General features: G+C 55.2%; 2 protein-coding genes across 2 annotated transcripts; one reads left to right on the top strand and one right to left on the bottom strand.

Annotated features, from left to right (window-relative positions):
- The first annotated feature begins 770 nt into the window (after window positions 1-770).
- Window positions 771-3,754, top strand: CSUI_001418 (uncharacterized protein). Its single transcript, XM_068061624.1, has 3 exons — window positions 771-1,815; window positions 2,151-2,447; window positions 2,756-3,754. Exons 1-3 carry the CDS (start codon window positions 1,249-1,251, stop codon window positions 3,221-3,223), a joined length of 1,332 nt encoding a protein of 443 aa, XP_067926391.1. The 5' UTR covers window positions 771-1,248; the 3' UTR covers window positions 3,224-3,754.
- Window positions 3,755-6,466: 2,712 nt separating this feature from the next.
- On the bottom strand, window positions 6,467-9,775 carry CSUI_001417 (uncharacterized protein). Its single transcript, XM_068061623.1, has one exon. The coding sequence runs from the start codon at window positions 8,997-8,999 to the stop codon at window positions 6,666-6,668; it is 2,334 nt and encodes a 777-aa protein (XP_067926390.1). The 5' UTR covers window positions 9,000-9,775; the 3' UTR covers window positions 6,467-6,665.
- Window positions 9,776-10,609: the final 834 nt, after the last annotated feature.

The following is a 10,609-nucleotide window of genomic DNA, read 5'->3' as shown; positions in this document are numbered from 1 at the left end:
GGAGAGAACCCTCAGAAGAAGTCGCTTGTGTACCAGTTGTCCCAGTCGCCAGTTGTTCCGGAAGAGAGGTATTGTGTCGGGCTTATTGCAGGTCTTCTGGACAGTACGAATTTGATTGGAGATAGAGGGGAAGCGACAGTTTGCAAGTTGACCCGGGGAAATCCTACTGGGTTTCTGGCGGCAGCGACTCTTTCGCGAGCATGGCAGGTTGCTAAAGAATTAATGACGACCCGCGCTGTAAAGCAGATCCAGATAACTGGTTGTTGAGGTTAAACTGCAAGCTCTCGCAGCGCAGCAAAGTCGTGGGGCAGCCAGATCGCCAACGACTCGAGACAACTCGACAGGGTATTCTCCGCGGCCACTCTGCGGAGAGGGGCGTCAATTACGTCGGAACGAGGTTACAGGTTGTTTCCTCTGACCGACCCGCCTTTCCTCCCGGTTCCTGGCGCGACAGGTTCAGTTGTCAGGGTCGAGACGTGACAGCACGTAACGATGACTCCAGTGCTCTGTCCAGATTTGCTTGCGACGGCACATGCAGATTAAGGACTGTCAAAAGGGTGTTTTACTGTGTGGTGCGTTTCGTCGAGCTTGATGTTAAGCCGTTACCCTCGACAAAGGGCACTGCACTTGGGACAGGAGGCTTTTTTGGCAGGCTGGGTCGGTTGCATGCCCAGGGGATAGGCAGGACACCTTCCCCGTCACTCTGCTTCACCACAACCGTCAGCGTCCTTCTCCAGAAGTCGCAAGTCGTCGTTCCTCACTGTGCTGGTGGCGGTAGTCAAGGGGCCCTTCGCCGTGTAGACAATTGCCGGCGTCAAAAAACTTGACCGGGCCCGCAAACGGTCATAATAGACGTGGTGACAACGCAACCGTTTGTATGGAGTAGCACCCCTGTGCGCAGTAGCTATATTGTCTTGCCGCGCTGCTCCGATCGTTACGCAAGACACGAGAGCACTTTCCTTAACCAAGTGGCCAGCGAGCACCTCGATTTCCGTGTCCTAATGAGGCGTCAACTGCTGGTTGCTGCTGGTTGACCTGTGGTCGAGCCTTCGAATCGGCCCCCTTGTGCCCTTAAGGTGGTGTCAATCCGACGTGATGAACCTCGGTTCTCTGTTAGAGCGATGTTGGTCGGGCCAGCGAGTTCTGGAGACTTCTAAGAGTGAAGTGCGGTTCCCGTAAGCGGAGGCCTGCATAGCATCCCTCTACCAGAATAGGAGGGCCGACAAATCTTTGTCCCGCTTAGGCGCAATGCCGGCTGCAACATCCTCCTTCTCCACTCCACCCTCGAAGTGGAAACCCGGCACCCAACTCGTTCCTCCTCGTGACCGGGAAGTTTCCACGCCTACTGTGCTTTCTCCCAGTGCATTCAATTCCGCGGAGAGTATCACTGAAAAGAAACTCTGGGAGTTCCGTCTTCTCTGCAGGCTCATAGGGCTTCATAGCCGAACAAATATCACAAAGGGTCAGCGGATCAACATATACCTCCAAAGTAACGGAACAGCAGGACCGACAGCGGCGGTCGGAGGCTTCGGGGCATCTTTTATGAAGCCGCAGCGAATGGGCGCGGCCGGCACAGGCATGCTCAGCAGCAACGTGGACATGCAAGTGGTCGGTAGTGTTGACATCGGAGCTAATACCAAGTGCCTTCTCTTTCTGAACGACGACGAGGACCACTTGTATATCTGCTTCAACTGGTTTGACCCCAAGAACCTCATGGATATCCTTTCTCTGACTTGCCGTCTCGCCACGAGTTTCAAGCTCCAGCAGGACGAGACGAGGGAAGAGAAGCAACCCGAGGAAATGCCTCTTGACCAGGTGGGACCAAGCACGCAATGACGAGCAGGCGACGATCGGTCTTGCGTCATTGTGAATCGAGAGGTACAATAGGTCAACACTGTGGCTGAGCAGTCGGTGTGGTTACTCTGCCGTTTCCAGAGCAATGTCGGGCATACCGGACTGTAGCCTGGGTCTCCGCCTCCCAGAGCGTCAACGCCTGCCGCCCTTGCGCTCCAGCGTCGGGGCTCCCTGGACCGCGGGCCATTCTCCCTCTCGCCGGCTTCTGTTGCCTTGTGGTGAACTGCTCATCACCGCTGCTTCGATGGCTGACAGCGGGCTTGGGCTTCCGGATACGGTGTCCGATTTCTATGCAGATTCCTTTTTTGGAAACGGCAAAAACGTCGGCGTTGACTTTTTGGCATGACGGGCAGTTCCAGAGTTTCTTGCGAGACGCTGGTGTTTTGCTGCGTCCTGGCTCGTCGCGAGCTGAGCCGACGAAGACACAGCCAATCACCTCAGCATCATCTCTGCGGCGGAACAGCGTTACGAGCAACCTGCAGCGGATCACGTGCGGGGGTTTCAGCATTGGTGGACCGACCGCTTTTTACATGGCGGCTTTGCTTGCTTCTCATGTGGACCCAGAGTCGACCCTTGCGACTCTTGGCTCGCGAGTACGAAAGACTTCTCCAGAGGCGTGTCTCTCAGGAAAGGAAGCCAAGCTTACTACGCATAGTACTTCCTGCTCTTTTGTCACCAGTTACCACAGTGCAAGATGTACTACATACCGGATCGTATGTCGTGTGCTAGTTGTACTGACGACAGATATCCACGTCAACTCGAAGCTCTTGATAAGCAGCTGGCATTTTGCGTAGTGGAAGCGGAGACGGGGGTCCGGTGTCCCCGGAGAAAAACATGGTGAGAAAAGAGTTTTAGAGATCCATATATTTGTATGTGATTTCCGTGTCGTGTTTGCTAACAGAATGTGCGAGCCGTAGCCTTCGGCTCCCCGAGGTTTTGCGGCGAGGGCTTCGCCAGTTGGTGCGAGCATCACTTGGCTAAAAGCAGCAGCAGTGTGATCCTTTACAGCCCGGTTGACCACTCCCGCAGCCCGGACCGGGCTTCAACCGGCAGATCTGAGCAGGAGGTGGCCGGGCGGCGGCCGACAATGATTCTTGACCCGGTATGCGTTCAAGGCTGCGGCAGCGATGGCTTCATTGTCCAGCCGAACGCGTTCCTTCTGAAAGTTGGGGGAGGCATGACAAAAATGACGACAGAACACGAAGCTGATGTCCGAGCAGCTGCGGCGCAAGTGGAAATGAATTCTTCGAGCGTTATGTGGAGTATGGCGACAAGGATGTCCCCTTTCACGAAGGAGTACGATGAGCGGTATTCTATGCTCCACAGCGTCTTGCAATACTACGAAGCCTTGGCAGATACACGTGCCTGAAGCACTGACATGCCACCTGAACCAGACCGGAGAGACGAATACAGAAGTTTAGCCCTCGTAGCCTCCCACAAGCCTTTTCTAGGCTCAACTTTCCGCCTGAGAAGTTTCAATTCTTACTTCCCCTGCCCACAGGGGCTCACACTGTATGTAAAGTTGCCAGCGCCACGGCTTCTCCCCGTGGATTGCCCTTTCTGTGCATGCTTAGCTTGTTTTCCGAGGGCCGAAGTACGATGGTCTTGTACGTATCAGTTTGTCATGGCGCTCGCTATGTCTTGGGGGTCGGGGCTCTCAGGACGTGCGACACGCAGTCACAGGACCCCCTGGCAACAAGTTACGATCGATCCAGCCCAAAATGGAGAGAGCTGTTGTGATCAGCCCTGATGCGTTTTTTGGGGAGTGGTGACGTCCGGAGAGGTCTTCTGCAACGGAATCATTTCTGCATTTTGAGAAGTGGGTCGGTAACGTATCAGGGACCTCTACGAACGAAGCCCCTGATACCCGTCGCGGCATTGGGGGCTCTTGCTCACTGCCCGCGGGTGGCGTGACAGGAGTAATGGATAGGTTTCCGAACAGCAGCACATAAGAAAGCTGTGGCACACGAAGAAGTCGATGGGTCTTCGTGGGCGCGCTCTGTTAGAGCGCTCGCAGATAACAATGTACGCACGATAGAGTTTTGTTCGTTTCGAGCAGAGGATGATGGGCACGGGTGCTGGCCACGAGCGGGACAGAGTGAGCTTAGGCCAGCGAACGCCATGTTGATGCAACCCTTCTTCAACGGCGCAAGTTCGCAACCTCAGCCCCAGAGCTGGCAAAGAGCCTTCCAAGTACCCCACTATATAGTCTTACGTCTACGCCACTTACGGATAAGTGACTCTGCGCAGAGCGGGTTGCCATGGCTGGCTTGCCGGAAGACCGCTCTTTCAAGAAGCGAACGACGTACTTCCCATTAGCGCCCCTCAAATGTCTCTAGCGCCCGTCCTCATTTTGTTGGCCGTGGGGGTGAGCGGAACGTAAGAATGGCAAAACGCTCGAAAGGATGCCCGGTTGTTGATCCCCAAACTGTCGATGTGCAGAGAATAAGCCCGTCAAACCTGATAAAGAGAGTAATGCATCTCCACACACGTAACCGACTAATGAGTGTAGACTGGGGGTTGTAGACGGCCCCTTAACAAGGGCGTGCGTCTACTCTGCTTAGCCGAACTACGAGGAACAACACACCAGGGCTGCGCGTGCGGGAGAACGTCACCCAACTGAGTGCGATACAGTAACCGTTCCATTCCCTGTTGCCGAGGAACTGCATGTTCGAACAGCAAGGCCGTCGACCGCAACAGGGATGTATGCCTTGTGTCAGGATCGGGCCCGCAGGAGCATCTTTGTCCGTGGCTTGAACTCTGCTTGATCCCACTCCCGCTTGCTTTTGCGGTACTGAGACGAACCGAAAAGCGTAGCCCGAGGTTTGCGGCAACTAAGCGCCCGGAAGACGCCGTTATGTTTTGACAAAGCATGTCAAATTCCTTCACGAGGGGTGCTCGTACAGCCGCAGACTGATGATGAGAGGCAGCACGGGTGTACAGTAACTGCTGAACTGGGAAAAAAGAAAACGGCAGTTACGGCGTTTTCTTCCTGCTATCCCCGCCCATAGGTTGCGGGGTGACTCCTAGAGATATAAGTTGCGGGGTAGATCCTAAGGGTGTTCACCCAAAGTTGCGGGGTGACTCCTAGAGATATAAGTTGCGGGGTAGATCCTAACCATACACCACGAGAACGGGGCTTCACCCCTATCTGCCTCAGTGGGGGCTGACGGTGTTCTCACTTCGCGTCACGGATAACCGGTACGCCAGGGTGTTAACGCAGGTTGGTAGAGTTTATGTACATGTCGTGCATTGATAAACTCTCCTCCCCCCGGATTGATTTAAGTCCCCCGCTGCCTTCCTTCCGCCTTTCTCATTTCCCTCATATGTTCATCCTCTTGAGCTCAGGGTTTCTCGAGAGGGGTTCCGAGATTGCACCTATTTGATTAGGTGCGTCCGAAAAATTGCACCAGCCACAAACTCTTTGCTAGTGTTCCGCGCCAGACTCCGTGCCAGTATCCCACCATATATGTATAGTAGGAGCACTGCTGAGCCAGTGTACAGGTTTCCATACCCTACTTGCTGCTCTCGGCGCGTCCCGACTTAGCGTCTCACCCTGGCGACCGTTTGCCCATCGTGGTACATTACCCTATCCAGAGTCGACGCTCTGGTTAGGGCCACCCGGAGATGGCGGGAACGTTGCCTGTTGCCCCCTCCGCTGGCACGGGGCCAAAAACGAGTGCTAGTGCACTTCGAGTCTGGGTGCGGGTGCCGATGCGCCTAACTGTTGCACCTCGCAGGGGATCTCACTTCCTTCCCAGTTCCGCCGAAGTGAAGAGCCGGCGTTGACTGCACGATTCGTTGAAAGTGGCCGTCGCAACACCTGGTCGAAAGTGTCCTTTTTGTGTAGGCGTCAAAAGACTGCCTAAAAAAAAAAAAAAATCCACTCCAGTTTTCTAAAGCACTCCAAGAGCCCGGTCCAAGTTGCCGTCGAGTATTAAGTTGTTTTTCTTCACTCGGCTTCGGCCACCCTGTAGACAGAAGGGGGGGGCAGAATACCCGAGGACTGCCGAACAGAGGTGTGTCTGGGGTGCAGAAGATCTACCGGAATTACTCTGCAGAGTGCTCACTCCAAACCTGGTGAAGGCTACGCCCACCTCCACAATGGAGACAGATTGGGGGACCTACGCCGCCGACGGGGTATGGCTCGCCTACTGGAACGGCACCCTTCATCTCCGCACCTCCGGCAGACTAAAGCGCCCATACACCTGGTTACACAACCAAGGCCATCCTAAAATGGCTTTTTCGTGTAGAGAGTAAGAGCCCGAGCAGATGGGTCCCCTTTACAAATCCCTCCAGCAGCTCGTCCGCATGCTTTCAGTTGTGAAATCTTAATGACTCTTTTCAGTCGACCGACGTGATGGTGCGACTAGCCACCACACAAGTACACCTCGGCGGTGACAGGCCTTGTTAGCCACGTCCTGCTAGGATCTCTAAGGGTAAACCTGGCCCGCACAAGCTGCCGAACCAACTGAGTGTGCGACATGTGAGGTACCGGATAAAACGGGCTTGCCTCGTCTGGCAGACGGAGCAGTCTGTACTAGACTTAGAGCACGAAAGAGGCCACCTTCAGGCGAAGAGCCCCCGGGGAGGCGGTCCCTCAGATTATTCACCACCTTCGATTCACACCTGTCCACCAACCACCCGACATAGCACTTCAAATGTGGCTTGCAAAAAACCTGAAACGAAAGGAAAAACTCAGTTGGCGGTAAATGAAGCCGGGAATTTCCTTGCCAGCAGCGGGCGCTAGTCACCTAAAACGACGCGAACTTCACCCAGCCGAACACTCATGCAAACGTGACCTGCTAACTTCACACAAACTGCCTCAGAAAGGAAGAAGTTAAGAAAGAGTTTACTGCACTTGGGAAAGTTCCCCCGGCACTGCTACTCGAGTTCAAGAACGCAGTGACTGCAGAAGGGATTGACGAATCTGCTGCCATCGCGGATGGAAGGAAGGTGGTTGTCTGGTTGAAAGCAGCAAGTTTCATCAATCTTGTGCGTATCCTCTTCACAAGGGCGTCAAGTTCCTCGTCTTCCAGCCGGTCGTCGAAGTCGATTTCTTCGGAGTATATGTCGGCATCGTCTTCGCTGTCAGGCAGGTAGTGGAAAGATTCGTGAAACGGCAGCGTTCGCCATGCCTTCTGAAAGCGGCTTCTCGCGTCGCTGCCGTTTGGTAGATACTTTTTGATGTAATCTTCAGCAAGCACAGCTGCGTGCTGGAGTTGTTGCTGCATTCGAGAGGCGTCGTCGTGTTGCTCAGTAGGAGACGACGAGGAGGCGCTACGGCTGCCGCTGCCGTTGAGGCCACTCAGTTCGAGCAGCGGTCTGAGTTCTAGGATCCTGGCAGCGGTCACGAGAGATAGAACATCGCGAGCAGGAATCCAGGGGAACAGACTCGAGATATTCATGCCGTAGGCGTCGCTGTTCTGTAGCTGCGACCTCTGTTGTCCTCCGGGAAGCGTTGGTTGTGCCTGTTCCGGAGTTTTCGCTTCTGTGTTGTGGGCGACAGCGTCAGCTTCATTTGTTTCCTGCTCAGCTAAATAATCATCCGCCGGCTCTGAGCGTGAAGTATCCGTGTTCGCGTCAACCCGGCTGCGAAGAGATTGGCTGTGCGGCACTGCGTTTGCCTGGCTGTACGTCCCATCCGTAACCAGTGTATTGGTGTCGGACTCTTCTTCGGGTTCGAGCCTGTCGATAACTGTTTGCGTGAAGACGCTGTCATCCTTTGCCAGCCCACTGGCGTCTTCCTCCTCGACTGCACTGATACCAGCATTTTGGGGCAGTTCGGCGGCCTCCCTCGGGCTCGGAAAATCTCCTTCATCGGTGACCGTAGCGCTCAGGACAGACACACTTTGCTCGCTCTGACTGCTGAGATTGTCGATGGGTTCCAAGTGAGGGCTGATGCCAGTCGAGAGGTCAAGGCTGATCACCTCCACATCAGGCTGTTCAGATTCATCATCCTGGTGAGTCCCATCGGTTTCAGGCATGATCTCCCATGTGATCTCTTCCTTGATTGCTTCGTCGTCACTCAGCACCGTCCCGTGGCCAGTTTCCGTATCGGACTCATGATTCGCTTTCTCACTTCCTGCGGCATCTATTCCGGCAGCCACGTCACCCTCGCTGTTTGGCGGCCTGTCGCCGGGTGTGGCACTTCCCGCGTCAGCAATGTCGGTAGAAGCGTCCTCGCCTTCCAGCAGCCTGTCGGCTGGCTGGGGAATCGTTTGGTGTCCGCCTACGTCTTGGGGGGGCTCGGCGGCCTCGCTTGCTGGCTCTTGTCCCGCCTGCGGAAAGGTAATGGCGCTGTGGGGAGCGTAGGTAAGTGCGGTTTCACCGGCATCACCCTGAAGTGCTCCAGGATTCTCCTGCTGTATCACGGGAAACTGAGACTGCTCGTCGACCTCGTCCTGGCTTTCGGTATTCTCCCGTTCACCCTCCACAGTTGGCTGTCCAGCATGTCCTGCTTCCGAGTCTTTTTGTACAGTGTTATCTGGCTCGCTGGTCTGCGAATGTGTTTCCCCGTTGTTATCCGTGGGTGTTGAGTTCAGCTGCGTGGCATCAGGCGCGCGGGTGTTGCTCAGCTGCCCAGCCTCAGTTTGCAGATTCTGGTTAGCACTTTCCTCAGAGCTATCTCCTTGCTTGCTCCCCGCCGCCTCGTTGCCAGCATTGCTTCTTGCCTCGTCAGCAGATTCGGAGTTTTGCTCAGCCGCCTCCTTTTTGATCTCGTTCGTTAACTCCACTCCCTGCTCGGCGCGTTGCTGGTCCGCGACCTCTTGTTCGCGCTCCGTGGAACTGTCTGCGGTGGCTTCGGGAATAGACGAAGATACCACATCCTGAGTGCTTTCGGTGACCGGAGACGGCTTGACAGGGGTTGTGGGGTCAGTGAAGGTTTCATGAACAGCTTCGACGTTCTTGGTATCTCCTCGGCCGAGAAAAGAAAATACGGACGATCTACGCTGCAGCTGGCGCTCCTCCGCGGCCGCGAACCGGATACCGACGGTAAACGACGAAACCATTTTGTCCACACTCTCCACCTCATGGGACACGTCCGCTGACTGGCGGCTGAAGGCCGAGCAGAGTGCCACTCCAAACAGCGCCGACACTACCACGCGCCCCCGACGGCGGTCGGCCTTTTTAGCTGTACACATTGTCAAATCCGGCTTGTTATGCACTGTGGAAGAAATGAGGATAGCAACAGCAAGTTTTCGTGAGTGGATGATCCTGTATATTACTACGTTAAAGAATACCTTGACTGCATACAACTCGGCACCAGGACTACAAAGGGTAGGCCTCAGCGCCTTCCAGATGCGGGAAAGGATCACACAACCTGTTAAAAAAAGCTTTGCTGGAGTTAAAGCGCAACAAGATGAGAATCTGAAGTTCTACAGACTGTCGTTTGCTCCTCCTACTACGAGGTCTCGTTGACTCAGAAGCACAAGGTCGCGCCAGTCTTCATCCTGGCGTAGCGGGGGAGCTCCTCCTTGCAGTCTATCCCTACCTTTCCGGTCAGCTCCCGACGTCATTTGCCCCTCGCCCCCCCGTGCAGCCAAAAATACCCGGCGTGCATCGCCGGATCTGCCTGACCGCGCCCAAAAAGACAGGGCCACGTGCAGCACTGCGGTTGTTTCCACTCGTACAGGTGTGGTACCCGACCCTCGCGGCACGTCTGGCGATGTCTGCAACTGTCGAACGGAGTACGGTCACCTCGTCAAACCGAGTGTCTCAGATTGGGTGCCCCAGGTTTTCCGCCTTTTTTGGATTGTGTTTGAGCGCGATACCGGTTGTAGCATCTCCACGGCAGTTCCAACGCGGGCGTGCGGTCCTGCATAGGTCGCGAGGGCGATCAAATGTCATTCGCATGTCGGGCATGAGAACGACTATCCGACACGACAGTGTACCCCAAGACGTGGTACTCTAAACTGATGCTAAGAAAAAGCCAGCTCGTTCTTACTGGGGCGTACAGGCTGTAGAAACGTCTCACGCCGGGCACGGAGGCGCTGCACTCTGTAGCGAAAAGCGAGCAGATGGGTCAACTGTTGTTTTCAGCAAGCCGTTAGAGAGCCCGCATGGAAAGAAAACTCGGACAGAGGCACGCCCAACACTGTTCCTCGTTTCCCGATATCTTCCGCAGATCTTCCTATTCTTTCTTTAGCATACACTAGCCCTGGCCACGAGATTCAGTGTCTCTCCTCGGCCGCGGCCTTCCGGTGGTGGATCGCGGGCATGAACATTGGACTGTCGAACAAAACTGGTACGTTGGATACTCGTTGGCCTCGGGGGCGCCCTCCCACAAAATTCGTATATTCTGTTGTGTCAGCAACACGTAAACTTCCCGTAGGAGCTCCACCTATCTCGGCATCTGTGCCCCAGTGAGCTACATTTTGCTTCGCGGCTCCAGACATCCCGTCTGCTGGAACTGTAGTCCGCGGCACTCGGCGGTGGCGCCGGGCACTATGAGTTGCACTTCCGGCCTGTCTTGTTTGGCAACAGGATGACAACCTACGGCTATTAGACTGGAGAATATGACTGGTTTTCCTGACTTCAGAGCTACAGGGCAGTGAGGCATTCCGAGATGCGCGCACCTGCTCCCGTGATTCTCTGCCCTTTGTTTGAGAGCTAGGGGAGTGGGTTCAGCTTCTCCGCGCTCTGTCTCTTCCTGCTTCAGGTGTACTAGAACAGATCTTTCATATCGGAGCACTTTAGCGGTCTTCGGCACGGGCTACCGCATTGGCGTCGATTGGGCGCCGCTTCCGCGCTT

This window comes from Cystoisospora suis (genome assembly GCF_002600585.1).
Source record: "Cystoisospora suis strain Wien I chromosome Unknown contig_560, whole genome shotgun sequence".
Classification (NCBI taxonomy): domain Eukaryota; phylum Apicomplexa; class Conoidasida; order Eucoccidiorida; family Sarcocystidae; genus Cystoisospora; species Cystoisospora suis.
This window is presented reverse-complemented; position numbering and strand designations above follow the sequence as displayed.